At 50.7% G+C, this 22836-nt stretch overlaps 1 protein-coding gene across 3 annotated transcripts; it reads right to left on the minus strand.

The window, feature by feature from the left end:
• Positions 1-1163: 1163 nt before the first annotated feature.
• Positions 1164-15829, minus strand: Eps8l1 (EPS8 like 1). Of its 3 annotated transcripts, none has more exons than XM_060367144.1 (20): positions 15744-15829; positions 14982-15035; positions 11529-11569; positions 11174-11232; positions 10646-10807; positions 10258-10407; positions 9823-9905; positions 9256-9514; positions 8869-8995; positions 8591-8679; positions 8426-8500; positions 8174-8322; positions 6033-6174; positions 5896-5924; positions 3404-3533; positions 3175-3306; positions 2912-3020; positions 2602-2776; positions 2157-2289; positions 1164-2071 (listed from the first exon to the last, which is right to left on the minus strand). In XM_060367144.1, the coding sequence occupies exons 2-20, from the start codon at positions 14996-14998 to the stop codon at positions 1985-1987; spliced, it is 2148 nt and encodes a 715-aa protein (XP_060223127.1). In that variant the 5' UTR covers positions 14999-15035; positions 15744-15829; the 3' UTR covers positions 1164-1984. The 3 variants fall into 3 exon arrangements, 2 of the variants coding, with proteins under 2 accessions (XP_060223127.1, XP_021513013.1); XM_021657338.2 differs by lacking the exon at positions 15744-15829 and adding an exon at positions 15631-15737; XR_009585502.1 differs by lacking the exons at positions 2602-2776; positions 15744-15829 and adding an exon at positions 15631-15737.
• Positions 15830-22836: the final 7007 nt, after the last annotated feature.

Here is a 22836-nt window from a genome sequence, read left to right on the forward strand (position 1 = left end):
AGTTTAGCTCTGTCTGTTCTGCTTACTGGTGTCACAGGAATGAACAGCTGGGGCCAGGAGCCCATGCACTGTAGGAGGGAGGCAGCCAATGTATGGATTTCAGCTTTAGTGCTGTGGAGAAAGCAGAGAAGGGGGAGAGGGCAGTGTGGTGTTTTGGTGGACTGTGTATGTGTGGTGTGTGGTGCATGGTATGGCTGATGTGGGTGTTTCTGGTGCATGTGTGGTGTTCATGATAGTCAAAGTAGTCCCCAAGACAGGCAGCACAGACACATACTAACAGGTGGCAGAGTGAGCCATATGTCTGAAGGAAGCACATTGCATGATGAGAACCATGAATGCAAAGGTCGTGGGGTAGCATAGGTCTGGCCTGCTGAGGTGCAGGGACATCTCTGCTAAGGACTTGAGCTCTGACGGTGGAGGCCTGGCCACCAGATTACCATCTGACTTGAGTTGTAACGGGTCCCCCTGTGATCAGCAAAGGGTGGAGTCAGGATTGATTCCAGGCCACAGGGAGCTACAGGCAGTTCCTGCTGCATTTCAGTCAGCAGCCCATGAAATCCAGTTTGGGGAACTGCTTGTATTTTTGGTTTCACTATTAGAAGAGGGTGGTGGCAGGGCATCTGCCAGTAATCCCTGGGTTCAGGAAACTGAAACAGGAGGTTGGATCATTTGAGGCTATATGCAGACGGTCTCCAACAAAACCAACCAACCCTGGCATAAGGAGTGATGGCCCAGGCTGCGATTAGACTCCACGGGGACAGGAGGATATCCCTGGCAGAGCCACCAGCCTTAACCAATGCCTGGAGTCCCGAAGAGGGAGAAAGCACTAAGCTTGGAGTGGTCGCAGGCCATCAGCTGTTACACTGGAATTAGGTTTTATCTCATGTGCCAGGAGAAGCAAAGGGGCATGCTTGAGGTAGTCAGGGAATGGGTATTGGGGCTCTGTAGAGGCTGTGTCCTAGGGGGAAGGTATTCTAGTGAAGCAGTCAGCCCAGGGCTGGCTCTTTGGGTCGGATTTGAGGGGCGCCACCTGGTGGCTCAGCTAATGACTGAGCTGCTCCACGAGTGGAGAATGACCATCTACCGGTGGGACTTCTGGAAGTGTTTCAGGGATGCAGGGAGAAGCGCCATGGCAGGAAAAGAAAGACCTTGGAGATTTCTAGTCTGAGTGAGAAAACCAGATCTTTTAAGCCACTTGGATAACTGGGACAAGTTTCAGGACCTGGCAGGGAGATTGTTCTTGAGGGGACAGGAAGACCCAAGAGCCTGTATGTAGCATGCCCAGGGAGCATCCAGATCTCCATAGCTGGATCCTCAGAGGCTGGTGCAGGCATCAACAGTGTGTAGGTGAGTTGAGCCAGGATGATAAAGGCTGCTCCAACTAGCAGAAGCAGGAAGTGCAAAATCGTGTGATTGAAGGGGCTGGCCCAAAATGGACAGTGGGCGGTGACAACCTCCTTGTTTGAATGAAAAAACCTCATAAGCCAGATGACTGGACTGAGATCAGCTAGGAGCCAGGGAAGGGTTTTGAAAAAAAGAGGTTGCAGGTGGGGCTAGCGGGAAGATAGCCTGGTGATTAGGAGAAACCTGTATTCTCTCCAGACTTATGGAGAGAAAATGTGTGGCATCTCCCAGATTCCTGGCTCGGTGGTAGCCAGCAAGAGGGACAGCAGGTGAACATGGCCTAAAAGGAGGTTGTTTATGGCACATCACAACCCAACGGATCCCTCACTGTGCCTCTTGGGCGTGCCCCTCTGGTAGTGTCTCTATGCTCCGCCCCCTCCCCCATTCCCCAATCCCTCTGGGAGGGTTCCGGTCAGCAGTGTCAGTGCAGTCTGCCTGCCAGGGTAGCAGGGAGACGAGGGAAGGAAATCCTTTAGGGCATCTACTGCCACTGGCGATGGGGAGGAGTCTGGCTACTGTTGTCCTATGGGCGCTGGGAACCCCGCCGTCTAATCACTTTTTGTGAGCGAGCCAGGAAGTGTCAAATGACTTCTGTTTTCGTCTCGCCTTCCACTTTTTTCTTTTGCTTCTCCATCACGGCCTCCAGCTCTGACACTTTTTCTCTGTCCTGAGGGCGGGGTGGAAATCAAGACCTGAGCAAGTGAATCCTGGGCGACTTCCGCTGCCTCTTAGGATTAGAGCAATTCTCTCACCTCCAGCAGCGCGCGCTGCACGGTGACTTGGCTGTACACTCGCGCCCCTTCGTCGGGGCACACTGCCCGCAACTCTTCCTTTTGCAGTGAGAAGAGTTGTGCCCCGGTCAGCACGCCGAGTGCGTCCACGGTCCTGAGCAAGGCAGCAGGGGCCATTTTAGCTCAAGCTCCCTGAGCCCCACTCCCCCCAATCATGTCACACCCACCCAGCTGCTCGTCCAATCAGAGAGCTCTCAGGCAAGGAAGTTAGGGCTGAGGGGCTCAGGCTCCAGAGACATGGGGTTCAGAAGGGGGATGGGACTTCCCTGTGGTCTCCAATCGGAGACTTTGATTGGGTGTTGCAACTAGGCCCATAGTTTCCTCCTCCCCGACCATGGACCAATCTGAGCCTCGACTTCCAGCTCTGGTATCTGTCTCTGAAGACTAGCAGCTAGACCCCACTCACCCAGAGCTAAAGCCCTTGGTCTGGAGCCAGGCACGGACCGCCGAGGCCTCAGAGCGCGGGCTGAGTTGGGGCTCCGGAGCACGGGGCCCCGGGACTACCCGGCAGGGACCCGAACGGCCCTGCGCCAGGCGCGCCTGCAGCTCCTCATTGACACAGAGCATCTGGGAGAATTTCTCTGCAGGAGGGAAACCGTGAAGGGAGTGTGCACTCGGTGCTGGGGCCAGGGGTTCGGGAGCCTCTAGCGTGCCCAGAGTGGAGCCTAAAAAGCGAAGACAAGGATCACTTCCCAGAGTGACTCTCCACCACTCACCCTTCTCCATGGGGTCCAAACCGTTGAGACTGTCGCAGCTGTCCCACTGTGGCCTCACTTGAGCAGGGGCTGCAGCTGGGTCAGGTGGGGGAGCAGGAGTGCTAGTCTCCTGGAGGGGAATGAAGAGAAAGGGATAGGTTAAACATCTAAACCCTCTCCTTTCCTAGCAGTACCTTTCACACCTGATTTTCTCTGCCCTCATCCCCAGGACCTAGGACCTTGTCCCCACTTTTCCCTGAAGTAGCAAGAATATTCTGACTTACAAGGCTTCTTTCAGGGCTTTGGCTGCATTGCACCTGCGGTCCAGGGTGGGGTGTCAGGATATTATAGGGTACATAGCCCTCCTGTCCCTGATGGTCTCGAACCTTCCACCATTTGCGCCTGTCATCCAGGACCTAGGTGGAGTATAAGCAGAAAATTCGTGCCCTGGTTCTATGCCTAGTCTAGGCTGGACTAGCCAATTCCAGGGTCTGTGGCTCCCACCCCACTAACCTCCAACACGTCTCGGTGTTTGACAGACAGCTCACTGCTGTTTCGGGCCTGGAAGTCATAATTACACAGAACCCACTTTCTGGTTCTCTCTTCTAGCTGGGGCTCAGCTTCCAGTCCTGGATCTTGATGACTGGGGAGAAGGAAACCGGTAGGAGATAAGGAGGTAGCCAGCCTTGCTGGTCTGGAGTCTAAGGTGCTAATGTGAAGTGGGGTTAGAGCCAAGCAGGGGCCTAGGTTAATATGTTAATGCAGACTTGACTTAGGAGTCACAGCTTCAATATAGTTAGCTCATTTCCTTGCCTGGCACCATGCAGTAAACATGATGTATTTTGGTTACTCTTTAATTCTTTATTGGATTCTGGGATTGAACTCAGGGCCTTGTGCATGCAAGGGAAATGCTTTACTTCTGAGCTATACTCCCAGTCCCTCACTTGCATTTTTTATTGTTCTTAACCATTGGTGTGTATTTTGCCTGCCTGCATGCATAAGCACCACCTGTGTGCAGTAGACACAGTCTGGAAGAGAGTGTCCTAGAGCTTGGAGTTACACACAGTCACAGTCGTGGGCCACCATGTTGTGCTGGGGACTGAACCTGGGTCCTCTGCAAAAGCAGAGAGTATTCTTAACCTCTGAGCCATCTCTCCAGCCCCTCACTTGCATTTTATAAGTGAGGACAGTGGGACTCAGAACAGATAGCTAGAAACAGAAGATCTATAGGATCATCCACTAGGATAATGAGCAGGGTTCGAACAGTAGCTAACACTTATGCTTGTACTGCCAATCAATAGCTGACGCTTATGCTGCGTTGCATTCCAGTCATGTTCAGATTCAGTTCTCCTGGAGCTACCCATAAATCTGGGTCCTGCTTAGTTCCTTCTCCAGAGATCTCACTATTATCCCCCTTCCACCCTTTGTGTGGTATGGGGGATTGGACCCAGTACCTCATGCATGCTAGGCAGACACTGTACCTAGGACCCATATCCCAGCCCCTCACAAGTGTTCTTCTGAGCCACAGTTTAGCCCTTCAATGATGGATGCTGGGAAAGCTTTCTACAACCATGGCCACAGCCCTTCACTGGTTGGATTCTAGGCAATGATTCTACCATTAAGCCCTACTCCCAACCCCTAAGTACTGTATTCTCAGGCAGCTACTCTACTCCTGAGCTGTGCCCAACCCTTTACTGGTGGATTCTAGGCAAATGCTCTGCCACTGAACTACATCTATTTTATGTATATAGATGTGTTTGTCAGGATTTTAGTCTTGTGCCTGGTGCCTACAGAGACCAAGGAGAGTGTCGGATCTCCTGGGATTAGATTTATAGATGGTTGTGAGCTGCTGTATGGGTGTGACTTAGCTGGCTCCTGGCAGTCCTTGTCTGCATCACTCTGAACTGCTCTGCATGCATCTGGGTTTGAACTCAAGCTGAGCCACAACACCAGAGGTTCTCATATTTCCAGGCAAAGAAATTATAGTCAGAGAAGGTAAGTAAAAAGCTGGAGGTGCCGAGCCCAAGGTTCAGAAGCAGGCAGACAGAGGAGAGGGTCCTGCAACACCAGGCAACTTGGGGGACAGCTGGCTCTGGCCCCCCAACAAGAGAGACCTCATCCCGGATCAGGCCTACCTGTGCAAGGGAGAGGGGGGCTCTTCAGGGCCACAGCACCCCCTGTGTGGGGCTGACAGGTCCCAGTGTGCCGTCCCTGCTGAGACCCTCTGCTGGGGCCCCCACTTAGACCCCATTCATCTTCCCCAGCTCTATCATCCACTTCCTCCACTCCTGGCCCTTATCTGCAACCCTAGAGTGTGACTCCTCTACATCATCTTCCTCCCCCTGGACCTACATTTTGGATTCCACATTTTGGTAGAACCATAAATTTAGGTCCCTAGTTCTTTTCTTCCCAGCGAAGTAGGCAGGAGTCCAGGTCTTAACCTTCAAGTCCCTGGGTCCTTTCAACCCGCTAGCGTTCCCGTTTGGTCCCAGTAGGTGCTGTTCCTTAGAGCATTCAGAAGCCACAAGTCCCACCTCCGTTAGCAGCCCTGAGATGCCAGCGGTCTCTAACGTTTCCTCAAGCTCCCCAGCCTCTAGAAGTACCAACCCTGTGTTTAGGTCTCCATCTTTTCCCTAATATCCAGTGCTCTGTGCTCTCGGGACCCAGGCGTGGTGCCTTCCTAGGTTCCAGAACACCAAACTGCACTGTTTCGGTCTTCTGAGAATACCGGACTTCAAGCCTTTAGACACACCCACTCTTACAGCTTCCGTTCCCTCTTCCCTTAGACCCGGAGATCTGGGCTCCTCCCCCTCCCTCCTTCCTCCTCCCCCTACCCCGCCCCGGCCCCGCCTCCTCACCACCTCACCCACCTGCAAGAGCCGGGAAGGCAGAGGGGGGAGAAAAAAAAGACAAGAAAAAAGGGAAGGGTCGGAGTCAGCGCCGGGGTGACCCCGGGACTCAGCCCTCCCAACCCCGCCCCTGGCTGCCCTGCGGCGGACACTCACCCATTGACAGCGACCTGGGGGGCGCTTTGCTGTGGGAAGAGAGTTTGGGGTAAGGTAGATTAGACCTCAGACTTCCTGGCTCACCGCAGTTGTGCGGATAGGGGAAGCCTAGTGCTTCCTTGGCAGCTCCGCCTCACCTGCCTGCGCCGCTTCTCATGCTGTAGCTGTTTTTCCACTGGGTCCTCCCAGGCGCGGCCCTGCGGGTCAGTGGCGGGGGGCTCCCAGCCGCTGTAGAATTCCGGATTGTATTGAGACCCTTCTTCCGGAGGCAGCTCCACCCTGTGGTCAGGGACACACCCGAAGGTTAGGCCAAACGGAGGCCGGGCACTAGTTCACAAAAATTCTCTCTTCCTGCGAACCTGGCTCTATCCTCACAATTCTTTTTCCCCCCCCTTTTCCTTCTTTCTTTCTTTCTTTCTTTCTTTCTTTCTTTCTTTCTTTCTTTCTTTCTTTCTTTCTTTCTTTCTTTCTTTCTTTCTTTCTTTCTTTCTTTCTTTCCTTCCTTCCTTCCTTCCTTCCTTCCTTCCTTCCTTCCTTCCTCCCTCCCTCCCTCTCTCCCTCCTTCCTTCCTTCCTTCCTCCCCGCCCCTCTTTCTTTCATCCCCATCGCAGGCTGCTCCCTTCTCTCTACCTGGTCCCACCCTACCAACCCTTTTTCCCCTTCGCTCCTCCCCTTCTTCTCAGATAAGGCGAGCCCTTCTTCGAGCCATAAAGCCACATCAAGTCGCTTCAGGACTAAGTGTAGCCTCTTGCTAAGGCAGCCCAGTTAGGGGAAAGTGATCCAAAAGCTATCCTCACAGTTCTTAACTTCATCTCTCTTTATCTGCTTCTACCCTCTAAACCGTACTCAGGACATTATATTTCTTTCTTTATTAAAAAAAATTAACCCGGGTGGTGGTGGTGTACTTCTTTAATCCCAGCGCTCTGAGGCAGAGGCAGAGGCAGGCGGTGGATTTCTGAGGCTAGTCTAGTTAACAGAGTTCTGGGACAGCCATGGCTACACAGAGAAACCTTGTCTAGGAAAAAAATAAAAATAAATAAACACAGATAGATAAATATAAATAAATAAACACAAATAGATACATATAAATAAAGCACTTATGTGTATGATGTTCTGCTTGCATGCACATAAATGTGTGCATCACGTGTGTGCCTGGTGCTCATGGAGGGCAGAAGAGGGCATCAGATTCCCTGAAATTGGAGTTATAAACAGTCGCGAGCCCCCTGTGGGTGCTGGGAATTGAACCCAGATCCTCTGGAAGAGCAGAATGTGCCCTAACCACCCATTAATTATATTTCTAACCACACTGATTGCCCTATTATGCCTCCTCCAATCTCTGATGCCAAGCTTTTTCTGTTTTAGAGGGTACAGGGTGGGAGCAGTCCTGATAGACAACCCCGGCTGGCCTAAACTAGCTTATTTAGAGTAGCTGCCCTTGACTAGCAGACATCCTCCTGACTATTTCTTAAGTACTTGATTACATAAAATATTTATTTACTTACTTATTATTGTGAGGGTGTGGGTGAGCACATGTGAAAGTCAGAGGATAATTTTGTAGAGGCAAATCTCTGTGTCCACATTTATGTAAGTTCCAGACAGGGTCTCCTCTACTGGAAGGTGATTTTCAACTTCTGACAGTCCTTCACCACTTCCCAAGCGCTGGGATTACAGCTGTGTGCCACTAAGCCCAAGCTACTTTTTTTTTTTTTTTTTTTAAGATTTATTTTCCTGTCTGCATGTGTGCCTACCCATCAGAAGAGGGCACCAGATCTCATCATAGATGGTTGTGAGCCGCCATGTGGTTGCTGGGAATTGAACTCAGGATCTTTGGAAGAGCAGCCAGTGCTCTTAACTTCTGAGCCATCTCTCCAGCCTCCCATCCCCCAGCTACTTTTTAAATACTTATATCAATCTATCTTGCCCTTCGACCCACTCCTAGTCTTGGGCTCTACTCTGCCCTGAAGAGGGCCTCCTAGCACAGACGTCCTCCACTCCAAGCCTTTAGGAGACACGGCCATACATCCTGCCTTTTCCATGTGGCTGGGTCCCACGCTCACCTAGACACCCCTCCTTGCCTCGTATAGTCTCTAAATTCTCGAGGCTTCTGCTTTTTGCTTCAACCCGACTCTGATTAGATCTTAAACCTTCCATTCACGCTACTTTCCGGCTTTTTCTCCAAGTGAATCCTGACATTTCCCTTAAGTCACATCCCTCCTCAATTTATTTAGCAGCATCCTGCACGCCAAGTCTGGCCTCTACCTCAAGCTTCCCCTCTCACCCTGGGCGGGTCCAGGAGTCCCCAAGCGACGTCCACAAGGCGTTTTCACGAGGAGTGACATTGTCGCGGAGCAGCGACACAGCCTCCAATGTCAGATGTGGTCGTCGCACGCTGCTCGCGAACTCAGGGCCTCCTGAAGTGTTCACGATCTGCCAGGCAAACGGGAGTGAGCATGCCAACAAGACTTTGAAGTCTAATCCTAAGCCTTCCAAAGCAGGGGTGGGGGGTCCGAGGGCTGGGAACGGGTCTCACCATCTGCAGAGGCCCGAACAGAAAGTGCAACAGCTCTGCAGAGGAGGGATTGGCGATGTTGCCTCTCAACCTGGCCTGGAGTGGAAGGAGGTCATTGCACAGATGGACGGGTCAGAGTCACAGTGCCCACATGCCATCGATGCCTAGAAATGGTTGTGTCCTCACCAGCAGACTGAAGGCGTATTTGATTTTCTGAAGCACGTCGGTGTATTCAGCCTCGGTGGGAGGCTTGGCCCTCAGCGTCAGCAAGCCCTCTGTGGTTGGGGAGCAGGTGAGTAGGTAGGGAAACCCGGACAGCGTTAGATAATAGCTCCAAAGGAGCAAACGCCCAAACATACGGCCTTAGGAAGTCAGACCTGGTGGGTGGGGGGAGACCCCGGGAGAGAGAATATCTGGACCTCATCCAGGAAGGTGTGTTCTGGTTCTACATGGAGGCCCTTTACCTCCAGGAGCTCGGCGTCGTGTCCTGCGGCCGCGCTCGCGGTGCTCCAAAACCCGGGCAGCCTCTGCTGACTTTTGCAGTCTGGATACGAAACTCTCCACGTCGTCAAACACGTGGTTCAGGATATCCTGCGGTACGACGGACAAGAGAGTCTCAGACTGGTCAAGTCCAGGTCTCCTAATGAGCTCCTGGACACACCCGCTACGTCAGGCCACGCCCATAACCGGAGCCGCGGCTGATCTGTACCAAAGACCCCAGCCCCGAGGCCAGTGCCTTGTCAGAATGTCACACCTGGAGGAGGCACGTTCCTGAATTTCGCCCCCCAACCCTATTCCGACTTGTCGTGGGAATCCCTTCCCCCAAGCTGGTGCCTCTCACGCAAGCTTACCACGTCCCGCTCCGCTTGCAGACCCGCCAGCTCAGGACCGCGTGGGCCCAGGTCCGGGGAGGCGGGCTCCGCGCTTCTCGTGCGAGCTGGGTCGGGTCTCCTTGCGTCTTCGGTCTCTGGAATTGGCTCCACCTGGGGTCGCCCGCGGCCGGCAGATGGCTCCACAGCGCTGATCACCGCGCGGACTGACGGGCGACGCTGTAAGGGCGGGGTCTCCGTAGCAGGGGAGGCGCCACGTTGCAACTCCTCCTGCGTCGCCCTGAGTAAGAAGGGGGAAACTGAGGCTGGGGCAACCGATGGGGCCAGGGACAGAGACAGGGGTCAACCGTAGGCTGGGCATACTGTAGTGAGAAATTGGACACGAAGATGGGGAAAACAGAAAACCAAGACAGGCTAAAGTAGAGGATTGGAGAAGGAGGTCACCTGGTCTAGGAGCTACAGGTACTTGTGACCACATTCAACTCTCTAGGCTGCTCTAAAGCCAATTTCTTAGCTGAGGAGAAGGAGACCCATAGACGGGAGAATGTTTTCCAGAGCGCTCGGCACCTGCTTTCTCCTTCCCCTCACCTGAGCGCGGCCGCCCTGCGTTCCCCGCGTCCGGAGCGGTAATTCTGCAGAGCCCCTTGGATGTCCTCACGGATCAGCTCCGCCTGTCAATCATACTTTAAGGTCTCCCCTCTTTCTCCCCATCCATGCCCGCTCCCGCCACTCTGGTTCTCAGCGCCCGGCCTCCGGCTGTGGCTGTCTTGGACGAAACCCATGGGCCCTCATCTTGGTTCTGCCTGTTCCTCAGACAATTCTTCTCTGTTTTACAAGGTCTGAGAGTATCTTAGCCTTTCGCCTGAGTCTTCTTCCTATCCTTACGTTCAGTCGTTGCCCAGATTTCAAAGTGCCCTCAAACCAGGCTCCCTCCTAGACCCTGTTTGTCATAGGCCCCGCCCCTAACAGAAGCCACGCCTTTGACCCCCCCACCAAAAGCCACCTGGAGCCACGCCCACTCACCCCGAGGAGCAGGCCCTGGAAGAAATGGACGTCTGGCTGTGCTCGCTCTGGCTCTTGGCACACCAGGAGCAGCAGCGAGCGGCTCCGACCTCGGGGCATCACCGCATCGCAGCGTACTATGGCGTCAAGGGGATAGGACTCCAGTTCCTCCTGCAGGACAGGACAGCAGGGTAAACGGAGCACAGACTGCTGATAGCACTACAGTTGTGCGGGAGCTGGGGCAAGGTAACTTCAAGAGTTTAGGGGTCTGCTTTAAGCCAGCTTGTTTAAAATAACACCCTGTTTAAAGACAGCTTGCCAAGGTTCACAAGGGAAGGAGGCTTAGGAGCCAAGATTCGTGCTCTGATTCCAGCCCCGTTGCTCTTTCCACCCACGTGCTCCCTGGCACCTTGGAGACAGGATCTAGCAGAGTGACATGGTCAGGTGACACCCTCAGAAGCATCTCCTGTGCCCAGACGCGCCCCTGGCTGTCCATGACGGCTAGCTTTCTGGAAGCGTCTTCCACGGTGTGTACGCCATCTTCCTCCCCCAAGCAGAAGGTGACCAGGTGCTAGCAGGAGTGAGAAAAGAAAGCAGTGAGTCCCAGGCAACGCCAGGCTCCTGCCGCGTGGTTAAGGGAATCCAGAGGTAGACTTGCAGTTCAGCCTTGCCAAGCTTCCCCCAGGTTGCTTTCCTTGGTCCCTCAGACACAGGACTCCAGACTGCTTGGCCCCGTGTCCAGCACTGGGGATGGCTCAGCAGAAGATCTGATGGAACTGAGGTCTCAGGCAATGAGGGCAATGTCAATGGGGAGAGAAGGTCTGAGTTTTCCTAGAGTCTTTTCTGCTTCATGGGCCAGCTGTTTTCAAAGGCCCTGTCATTTCAGGCTCACTTCTTCCCAAGAGACACCTTAGGGAAACATAGACCCCAAACTCACATTGACATGGTACTGGGACACGTCGGCCATAACCACAGTGGAGTAACGTTTTCTCTGTTCTAAGGGAGGGGAGAGCAAAGTGTACACAGGAGTCAGACTTTAGTCTTGTTCCTTAGACCCTGACCCCAGCCCTCCTTTCTCAGACCCAGGAGTCTAGACCCCAGCCTCCTCCCTCAGACCCAAAAGCACAGACCCTAGCCTCCTCCCTCAGATTCAGGAATACAGACCCTAGCCCTTCTCCCTAAGATCCAAAAGTCTAGATTCAATACCCCCCTCCATCAGGCCCAAGAGCGCAGGCTATATTCTCTCTTCTCCCAAGACCCTTATTCTTGGTCTCCTTCACCCACAAGCTCACCATAGATAGACTTTGCATTTGGTTTGGGTGTAGCTTCAGGCCTAGCAAAGAAAAAAAAAAACAAAAAAATAAAACAAGGGGTTAGTAGGACGTTGAGGCTGGTGAGAGATGCTGCAGGAATGACAGGCAAAGCATCAGGGAGCGTAATGGAGAGCCATGGAAGGTTTGGTCAGGTGAGAGAGCTGGTGTTTAAGAGAATGGTATGAAGCCAGGCCTGCCAGGCCTGGTGGCGAACGCCTGTAATCCCAGCACTTGGGAGGCAGAGGCAGGCGGATCTTTGTGAGTTTGAGGCCAGCCTGGTCTACAAAGGGAGTTCTAGGACAGCTAAGGCTACACAGAGAAACTTTGTCTCAAAAAACCAAAACCAAATAAAAAAAAGTAAATAGATGGTATGATGTGATAATGTATGGGGCAGAGACCTCCATATCACATAGACCTGGATTCATATATTTTGTCTGTCTGCTTCTCTCTGTCTCTGCCTCTTCCTTTCTCTCTCTTCCTCTCACCTTGAATGAGGTCTCCCGATGTAGCCCTGTAGTGTTTGGAAAATCACTATGTAGACCAGGCCTCAGATTCATAGAGATCCTCCTGCTTCTGCTTGAATTAAGGGCATGTACTACTATGAATCTCTCTCTCTCTCTCTCTCTCTCTCTCTCTCTCTCTCTCTCTCTCTTTCTCTCTCTCCCTCTTAATAAAAATGCTTTTTTTTGCATTTTTGAGATAGGATCTTGAGATCACTATGTAGCTGAGGATGGTCTTGAAATTCTGTTCTCACTGCCTCTGCTGCCAGCGTTCTGGGAATACAGGAATGCACCACAATATCCAGCTCTGGGTTCAAATTCATGGAGGAGGCGAGGCTGGAGAGTTGGCTTAGTGGTTAGTTCTGGGCAGTCAGGCCAGGGTGCTCACAACTACCAGTAAGTCCAGCTTCCGGAGACCAATGCCCTCTTTTTAGCCTACGAGGCATCCTCCCCCAACACACATCAGAGAGAGAGAGATACAAAGATGTTTATGATTTTAAAAAGACTGATGGCTAAGCTTGGTTGTCAATGTGACTACACCTGGAATCAACTAAAATTCAATGTGTTGTGCACATCTATGGGGGACTTTCTAGGTTGGAACGTTTGATGTGGGAAGACCCATCCTAAGTCTGGACCACACTTGAGGTGGCATCCACATAGAAGGACATGGAAGAAGGAAATGACTTTTTGCCTGCCTGCCCTCACTCTCACTGGCCAGTTCATCTGTTCTGTTGCTGAGGCATTCCTTTACTCATGTTAGAATATATTTCTTCAGAATTCTAATGTAGATCCAAGACCAGCAGCTCTCTAGCGATTCCTGGAGACTCCAGCACCAGACTGGGACTGCTCACATGCCCAGTCTGGTGTACTAAACAAATACCAGGTTTTCGACTTTTCTCTCAGACCACAGCATGCAAGCCATTCTAATAAGTTGTGTGAGTGTGTATATTCATTTTATCAGTTCTGTTCCTTTAGAGAATCCTGGGTAATACAAAGATGAAGGGTAGAGAATGGAGTCATTGGTACACACATATCATCCCAAAACTCAGGAGACAGAGAAGAGAAGTGTGAGGCTAGCCAGGGCTACATAGTGAAACCCTGTCTCAAAAAACAAAACAAAACAAAACAAAAAACACAAAACAACAGAAAACAAGAGCAAGACACTGTAAACAAAACAACAGCAAAACAAAAACCAACCAAGCAACAAACAAAAAACACAGACAAATAAAATCCCGGGCTGGAGGGCTGGCTGAGCAGTTACACGCAAGCACTGCTCTTTGAGAGGATCCAAGAGCAGCTCCCAACAGCCCCGCCAGGCAGCTCACAGCCGCCTGTAACTCCAGCTCCAGGAGATCCAACACTTTCTTCAGACTTCTGCAGGCATTGCACGCATGTGCACAGACCCAAAGTCAGACACACACATAAATAAACCTGGAACAAACAAACGACCCTACCAGACTCTGGTAAGGGGACCTAATCTTTCCTACCTCAGTTTCCCTTCCTGTAACATATCACAACATCTACCTGGTGTGGCTGCTGTACAAATTCAACCCAGTAGGTGAAGTGTTTTTCAGTCTCAGTAATAGGTATCATTCTAATTATGTTGCTGCACAGAGCTTAGCACACAGTGGTTGCTCAATAAATGGGAACTGATACAACTTTCAGGAGCTAGAGTATGCATGGAATTACCTCCTTCTCCTCCCACTGCGGTTCAGATCATCCCAGGCAGTCATTCCTGGTCTCTTCCTGTTCTCAGTTTCCTCTCAAAATTACCACTTGCAATAATTCTTTGTTGTTGTTGTTGTTGTTGAGATAGAGACACATATAGCCCAGGCTAGCCCTAAAGCTGAGGATGACTTTAAACTCTTGGTCCTCCTGCCTTTACATCCCAAGTACTGGGAATACAGGTGTAATCATTATCGTATATTTAATAAAGTATTAATTTAATTTAATTTAAGAAATAATAAATTATTATTTATGTTTTTTTGAAACAGTGTCTCTGCCAGTTTTCTTTTCTAAAAAGATTTATTTATTTTTTGTGCATAGATGTTTTGCCTATATGTATGTATAGACCTCTCTGTGAGGTCTCATATTCCTTAGAACTAGATTTACAGACAGTTGAGAGCTGTCATGTGGATGCTGGAGATTGAACCCGGGTCCTCTGGAACAGCAGCTAGCACTCTTCACCACGGAGCCATTTCTCCAGTACGCCTCTGTTTCCTGAGGGCTGGCTTTAATGTGCCCTTGTGCTGTGGATTAGACCCTAGTGTTTCATACATGGTAGGCAAGCTCTTACAAGCTGAGCCACATCCCCATTCCCTGTAGCTTTTTAAAATCCCCCTTTCTACCAGAAAAACAGTGGGTCAGAGCTAGGCAGTCAAGTCTAGTTAGACTCCTGCCTTTTATCCTGATCCTGCTTGTCGAATATCCCTACGTTTTATCAGGGCTGAGCTGGAGAGCTCACTACCTCTTCTGGTTTAATTTCTACTCCACTTTGTTTGGCTTTCCGCCTACTCCCTCCAGGAGATTTGAGTCTTCAACATCTTTGGCCTTGCTTTTCTAGCAGAAGGTCGATATTTAACACTAAGGTAAAGGCCAGAACAGTGGCTGTTCATAAAGATGGAGTGCCTGCTACGGGACAGTTGGCTGAGTCCTGCATGATTCTGTCGACTCTCAAAACATGTCCCCCTTCCCGTTTATCGAGAGGAGAGGCTGGGTTCCAGGAGGTGGCATGCCCCTGTCAGACCCACAGCACAGTAGAGTATCCACATTTACAACGGAACTGCTTTGTCCGTGCCCAAGCGCCCAAGCGCAGGCTGGGCAGGCAGGGGAGCATTCCTCCCGAAGCTCTAGAGATTGGGCTGTGGAAACAGGATCTGCAGGTGTGGGGGAAGGGAGGAGGGGCTAGGGCGGCAAGGCAGGGGGCACTTACCCTGTGGCGGTGCTCATGGTGGCAGAATGAGGTGCTTTATCCACTTGGAGATGCCTTGAGAGCCGGCAAAGACTTGAGTGACTGACTTGGCTTCAGGCCCATGACCCTAATCCAACCTTCTTCTCTCAAACCAAGTATCCGCCCCCCACCCCCACAACCCCCGCTTCTTTAGCCACAGGGATCCCTTCTTCAGACCCAGAACTCAGACCTAGGGGTCCAGACCCCAGCGCCCCTCCCTTAGACTCAGGAGTCCAGGCTCCAGACCTCTTTCAGACCCTGACGTCCAGACTTCAGTCGTCCTTTCTCACACCCAGATTTCCAAGTCCCAGCCTTCTTTTCTCAGACCCAAGGAGCCAGTGAGAAGTTTATTCCTCAGATCCAAGAGTCTAGACCGTAGCCCTCCTTGTTCAGACGCAGAGGTCCAGGGTGGACCTCATCTCTCAGATCCAGAGTCTAGACCTCCGCTCTTTCTCAGACCCAGGGGTTCAGGGGGCACCTTGTCTCATATCTAAGAGTTTAGACCTCAGCCCTCCTCCCTCAGACCCAAGGGTCCAGGTTCCAGCTTTCCTCCCTCAAATCATTCCTTCAGCTCTCCCCTCCCTCACACAGGGGTCTGGTCTGGCCCCTCATGGCGTTCCAGCCTCCTCACCTGCCCGCTGGCTCTGTCTGGCTGTCAGCCTTCAGCTCGCCCTCCCTTGTGCTCTGGCCTCCCCCGTCTGCCTCCTCCCAGGCCCTGTGGCTCCTGCATACCTGAGCGCTCACCTGGCACCGCAGGGCTGAGGTGGCTCAGGGGCGGGGCTGGCCCAGGGGTGAGGCTGGCACACAGACTCAAGTGCGGGGGCGGGTCGGCTGTAGGGGATCCCGGAAATTATGTGTGCCGGTTGTAACAACAGAATAACTTGCTGTCACACTTGTTCAGGCATCTGAGTGAAAAGCTCCTCCTTACAACGTTTTTGAGTCCTCCTCCGCGCTGGGGGTGGGGGCACAGGGTGGATTTCCTCTTGACTGGTGAGGAAGTTAAGGTGTGGAGTGGTTGGGCCACTTGTTCTTACAGGTAGGTCACCAAAAGAGTGTGTGTGGAAAAAGAGATCAAACACGGACTGTGTCTCCAGGGCCAGCATGCATCCTGGTTCTTGGGACGCCTATCCACAATTGCCTTCTCCCTGGCTCTAGACTCTGTCTACTCTTTTCCATCTCCTTTGGAAGCTTTGCCTCCATCATCCCCTGTGGACCTGAGGGTTAAGACTTGTCTCTGGCCTCAGTGGGAGGGAATGTGCTTAGGATGCGCTAGGGTGGGTTGGTACACATGGGGCCTCCTCTTCTCAGAGACGGGGAGAGGGGAATCGGGGAGGGGTGTGAGCATAGGGCTGGGGGGAGAAGAAAGAGGGGGCTGTGATCAGGCTGTAAAGTGATTAAATAAATAAGTTAATGAAAAAAAAAAAGACTTGTCTCATTAAATACCTAGCACAGTGGTTCTCAATCTTTAATGCTGAAACTCTTTAATACAGTTCCTCATGTTGGGGTGACCCCCAACCATAAAATTATTTTGTTGCTTCTTCATAATTGTAATTTTGCTACGGTTATGAATTGCAGTGTAAGTATCTGATATGCAGAATATCTGAAATGTATTCCCCAAAGAGGTCATGACCTACAGGTTCAGAACCTCTGACAAAGCTGGATGTGCTGGCTCACTCCTGTGAGTGAGTTTGAGGCCAGCATGAGCTATGAAGTAAGTTCAAGGCCAGCCTGAGTGAGACCTTGTCCTAAGATATAGTGCAGCCGCCACACTCTTGCCTAGCAAATGTGAAGGCCGGGTTCAATCCCCAACATCACATAAACTGGTCATGCCTGCACACACCTGTGACCCCAGAACTAAGAAGGCGGAGGCAGGAGGACCATGAGTTCAAGGGCATCCTCAGACACACAGTGAGTTTGAGACCAGCCTGGGCTACAGTGAGCTCAAGCAACAGTGATAATGACACCAAAACCCATACCCACACAAAAAGTGCGGCACACCTGACACATGCATAAATGAGCACAAACACCTTTCTGAGGTGCCCTGTTGAAACACTTCTCCAGTGCATGGTCCTCTGTGACTAAGCTGTATGTATCATTTCTTCTCCAAACCCATGGTGAGTGTTGGTCTTTACCAAGATGAGGAAACCGAAGCCTGGTGTGTTCAGATATTTGCCCAACACCATTTATGAAAACCAAGTTGTGCCATTGGCTTAAGCTCCTGTCAGTGGTTGAATGAATAAAGAAAATGTGGATGTGTACACAATGGAGTGCTATTCAGCCACAAAGCAGAGAGATGATACCCTGTCACTTGTGGAAAAAAATGACTGAGACTAGAGACTGTATAAAAAGGTTTTTGCATTTACTTGCTTGTGTGTGTTCACACATTCATGGGCACACTTATATGCATACTTGTAAATGGGAGTGCACATTTGTCACGGTGTGTATATGGAGGTCAGAGGACAACCTCAGGTATCAGCCCTTCCCTCCATCTTGTTTGAGACAGGGTCTCTTTTGTTGTATACCAGGGTAGCTGGCCGACAACCTGCAGGGAATTCTCTTGTCTCTATCTCCCATCTTACTGCAGAAACACTGAGATTCTGGAATCACGATATCACACCCAACTTTACATGGGTGCTGGGGATTCGAACTCAGGTCCTCATGCTTGCACAACAAGTACTTTACCCACTGAGACATCTCCCCTTATTGCTGTTATCTGTTCATTGGGTTTACTTTGTGTCTCTTCTCCTCACAATGTGAGCTTTGGCATGACAAGGACTGGGTGCTAAGATTGCTGACTGCTTTTCTATGGGTGTTTTGAAAGGGGACCCTGGCCACTGTAGACGTCCTGTGAGAAGAGGGGCTAAGTCACCTGGATGGCCAGTTTGATGGTCAGAGTGGCTAGGAGCACAGAATAGGGGCTGAAGAGGATCTGGGGGCAGAGCTTCAGTGCAGAACACAGTCTCAGCTGTAAGGGTCTCATGCTACAGACAGGAATAGGTGGTCTCATATTGCTCTTTTTATTTTATTTATTTATTTTTGTTCCTGTTAGTGTTCTTATCAGGTCACTTTTTTTTTTCTGAGCTCTTTTGTATGTGTAAGGGTGTGAAGGAAGATGTAGACAGGCATGAACCACATGGGTGTAGGAAACAACCCAGGCTTAGAGTGACAGGCCAGATCAGAAGGGCTCAGGAACCCAGCATGGGACACAAATACAGACCTGGCTCAGCCCAGGCTCCTTTCTTATGTGTAGGGATCAAAACTGTCTGAGAAAGCTATGGGTTTTGATCCAGGGACTCTGATTCCAGGGTCTGAGGTCTGGACTCTGGGTCTGAGGGAGGAGGCTGGGGTCTGGACTCTGGGTCTGAGGGAGGAGGCTGGGGTCTGGACTCTGGGTCTGAGGGAGGAGGCTGGGGTCTGGACTCTGGGTCTGAGGGAGGAGGCTGAGCTCTGGACTCAGGGTCTGAGAGAGGAAGACTAGGGTCTGGACTCTGGGTCTGAGGGAGGAGGCTGGGGTCTGGACTCAGGGTCTGAGAGAGAAAGACTAGGGTCTGAACTCAGGGTCTGAGGGAGGAGGCTGGGGTCTGGACTTCTGGTCTGAGGGAGGAGGACTGGAGCCTGCACTCCAGTGTCTGAGGGTGGAGGGCTGAGCCTTGCTTCTCTTTGAGGAGCAGAGAAGTCCCTCCCACAGTCCACCCCACCCTCCATTCCTTCTACCCACTACTGCTTCTGGTTGTGTGCAGTATGCGTAACACTGAAACCTGACTCCCCACCCTCATTCCAGAGCAAAGAGTTTTTTCCTTCTTTCTTGGCAGCAAAGGAAACCCTTCCCTCTCTCTAAACTATAACTTTGGCTCCCAAATTCAAGTGAGGCTCCCACCCCTGGCTAGCCTGACTCAGACAGTCCAGGGTGGAGGTTGTAAATGTCTCTCTGGGAAACTCACCAGAGGAGTCTCTCCTTGAAGAAGCCTTTTCACCCCCATGCCTGCTCATCCAGCCGAGGAAGGCCTCTGGTGAAGCTGATAATCTCCCTCTCTGTGTCTTGCCTCATGTCCACCCTGGTTCACTGTAGTTCAAGAGGTGGAATTTTCCTTTTGCACTGGAATTTATTCCAAGTACCAAATGTAAGGCCTTGGTGTATTGACTCTTGATACTTGCATTATCTCTACCCTCTCCACTCTTACCTCATACCCCCTTCATGAGGAAATCCTGCCATGGGAGAAAAAATCAAACTCACAGGTAAGGAGAACTATGGCTGGTTATCAGGGTGGGTGGAGTCATGAAACAGGGACTGGTTATCAGAAGAATATGTCTGCTTGGACACAGAAAACTTAGCTCACAGAAAACTAGCTCCCAGTTGGCCTTAGGCCTGAAATTCTGAGGCTGAGGCAGCGGGACTGAAAATTCAATGTCTGCCAAGAGCCTGGACAACTTAGTAAAGCTTATCTTAAGATAAAATTTAAAAGGGTTATTAGGGGCATTATTTAGCAGAAGAGCACTTTCCTAGAATTCCCCAGTAAGCGGCTAGGGTTGTGGCTCAGTGGTAGAGCACCTGCCTAGAATCCCCCAGTGAGGGATCGGAGTGTGGTTCAGTGGTAGAGCCTGCTGGGGGGGACCTGGGTTCTATTCTCTCTCTCCCTTTGTTCCTGTCCCTGTTCCTCTCTCTCTCTCTCTCTCTCTCTCTCTCTCTCTCTCTCTCTCGTGTGTGTGTGTGTGTGTGTGTTTTAAGAAAGGGCCTCTCTGTGTAGCTCTGGTCACAGAACTTGCTCTGTAGACCAGGCTGACCTTGAATTCAGAGATTCACCTACCTCTACCTCCTGAGAGCTGGGATTAAAGGTGTGTGACACATCTCTCTCTCTCTCTCTCTCTCTCTCTCCTGAAACAGAGTTTCTCTGTGCATTCTTGACTGTCTTGGACTTGTTTTGTAGACCAGGCTGGCCTTGAGCACACAGAGATCCACCCGCCTCTGCCTCCCTGAGTCCTGGGATTACAGGCATGCTGGACTGGGCTCTTTTAAAAAGATTAATTTTCATTACTTTTAATCATGTGTGTGTGTTGGTGTCTCTGTGTGAGTGTGTGCAGGCACCCAAGGAAGCCAGAGCCATCAGATTTCCCAAAGTGGATGTTAGGAATTGAACTCTGGCTTCTTCTTCTTTTTTTTTTTTTAAACAAAAAATTTTAAAAAGATTTATTTATTTACTTATTTATTTTACATATATATGTGCTCTATCTGTTGGTCATTTGCATGCCAGAAGAGGGCATCAGAGCCCAGTATAGATGGTTGTAAAACACGATGTGGGTGCTGAGAATTGTACTTAGAACCCCTGGAAGAGCAGCCAGTGCTCTTAACCACTGAGCTGTCTCTCAGTACCTGAACTCTGGTTCTTGTGAAGAGCTTTTCACATGTTCTTAACCTCTGAGCCATCTCTCCAGCTCCTGGGCCCTATTCTCAGTTCTGACTGCTAATTTTTGCCTTGCCCTTTCCCTCAGCAGGAAGGTTTTATTGACAAATGCACCCCATCTACATACATAGTCTTAGTCTGTGGTGTGTGCATGAGCGTGGGTGACAGGGACATTGTGTCTGTCCCCAGAAAAAGCACTTAATGGATGCTTGAGGGGTTTATGTGAGGATTGAATGTCTTCTCTGATCAACCGAATGGCTTTCTGTTCTAGCTTTCTTCTGTTCTATGACAAATCCCCAAAACAGCTCCTTCTATGAGGAGAGTCATGGCAGGAACGTGAAGTCAGGCCCAGAGTGGGCTCTGCCTTCACATGTACAAACCCATATGCAAACACATGCATAGACAGATCTTTAAAAGAATCTTGAAAAAAAGATAAACATCAAACATTTTAAAATATTTTACTTACTTATTTGTGTGTACACATGTGTGCCAGCATGTGAGTGTGTCCTAGTATGAATAGCACAGCATGCATGTGAAGGTCAGAGGACAATTTGTGAGAGTGAGTTCTGTCTTTCCATTATGTGGGTTCCAAGCATTGAACTCAGGTCATCGGGCTGGGTGGAGGGCATATGAGGACAGCTCACATGCTCTAGAGGAGGCTTGTGGTAGTAGGACTTTAAATTGAGGCTGTGCTTGGTGGTCCATGTCTGTCATCCCAGCACTGGAGGTTGAGACAGGAAGATTGCCATACCTTGAAGGCCAGTATGAGCTACTTAGAGAGTCCCTGGCTCAAAATAGAAAACATCATCAAGAAGAAGAAAAAAAAAAAGAAGAAGAAGAAGAAGGGGAAGGGGAAGAGGAAGAGGAAGAAGAAGGAGAAGGAAAAGAAGAAGAGGAAGAACAGGAGCTAGGATATAGCTCAGCTGGCCAATTACTTGCCTAGCATTTACAAAGCTCCAGGTTCAATTCCCAGCACTGCCTAACCCAGGCATGGTGAGCATACCTGTAATCACAGAATGCAGAGGCAGGCGTATCAAAAATATAAAGTCATCTTTAGCTTCATATCCAAGTTTGCTGCCATCCTGGGCTTCATGAGATCAGTGGGTAAAGGTAGTTGCTGCCAAGCCTGATCACATGAGTCTAGTCCTTGGGGTCCTCACAGTGGCAGGAGAGAACTGACTCCTGAAAAGAGTCCTTTGGCTTCTACACAGATGTAGTTGTGCACACAAGTTAACTGACCTGGTGAGATGGCTTAGTGGGCCAAGGCGCCTGCCGCCAGACTGGTGACCTGAGTCAGATCCCCAGAAAACATGGTGGTAGGAGAGGAGCAATCTCTGAAAGTTGTGCTCTGACCTTCACATGCGCAGTATGGCACTCACCCAAGTGCACATCCACACCCACATACATAGCACATACACAAGCACTCATACAGACATGCATACGCACACAACCACACAGGCACTCATGCAAGCACACACACATATGTATGCATGCACATGCACACAGGCACACACACAATAAAGCAACAACAACCTGGTAAGAAACAAACATCCATAATGATATTAAACTAAGAAACTAAACGGCAAACCACACATTGGAGCACACAGCTCCACCCTGAAGGAAAGCTCTCAGGGAAGAGGTGAAGTGATGGTGTGAAGAGAGGCAGCAGAGCCAGTTGTTTGTCTGGGGTGGATAGGAAAGGCTCCCCAGGGTGGTGCCCCAGCATTGACCTGGATTTTTTTTTTTCAATGCAGTTTATTCAGGAACCTTGAACAATCCTCGGACCCTGGGGAAAGCCAGCCCACAGCTTAAATAGCCTCTGGGTAGCCAACCCAGGCGTGCCACATGGGCAATGCAGATAGGTCCACATACATGGAAGCAAGCTAGATCCTTGGCCTTAGCCAAATGTGGAGTTGTTCATGACAGAGAGCACTCACCATCGGGAAGGTGGAAGGCGGAAACCAGCTCCATCTTTAAGGCATAGCATTCTGCAGCTCTCTACAGTTCCCCCTTTTTGTTTTAGACGCATCAGGCAAGAGTAGAGGTCTGATCTCTGATATTAGAAATAAATTGGGACTTTGTACCGATGTTCATTTAGGTGTCATCCACCCAAAGAGCATCAGACCCGACCGATACCTTTTTCTCAGAGGCGGGACCTGGGGCATCAACCCATGCATGCAATCAGACATGCTCTTCTCTGGGTTGACAGCGGCTGACCCTGAGTGCAGTGCTTAGCCTCGCATCCTGAGCGTATCATTTTAGCTTTTTATGGTATCCAACCATGCTTGGGGAGAATGTCCTGCTTCAATGGCTGTAAAGGCCTGAATGATCATGGCTGCATCACACTGTTGTGAGACTCTAATCTTGCATATATACCACAGGCAAACCAAGGAGACCAACACCAGAAGGCCTGCTAACGCTCCCATGCCCGCCCATTC

The sequence above is a fragment of the Meriones unguiculatus genome, chromosome 14, assembly GCF_030254825.1.
Source record: "Meriones unguiculatus strain TT.TT164.6M chromosome 14, Bangor_MerUng_6.1, whole genome shotgun sequence".
In the NCBI taxonomy this organism is placed as follows: Eukaryota; Metazoa; Chordata; class Mammalia; order Rodentia; family Muridae; genus Meriones; species Meriones unguiculatus.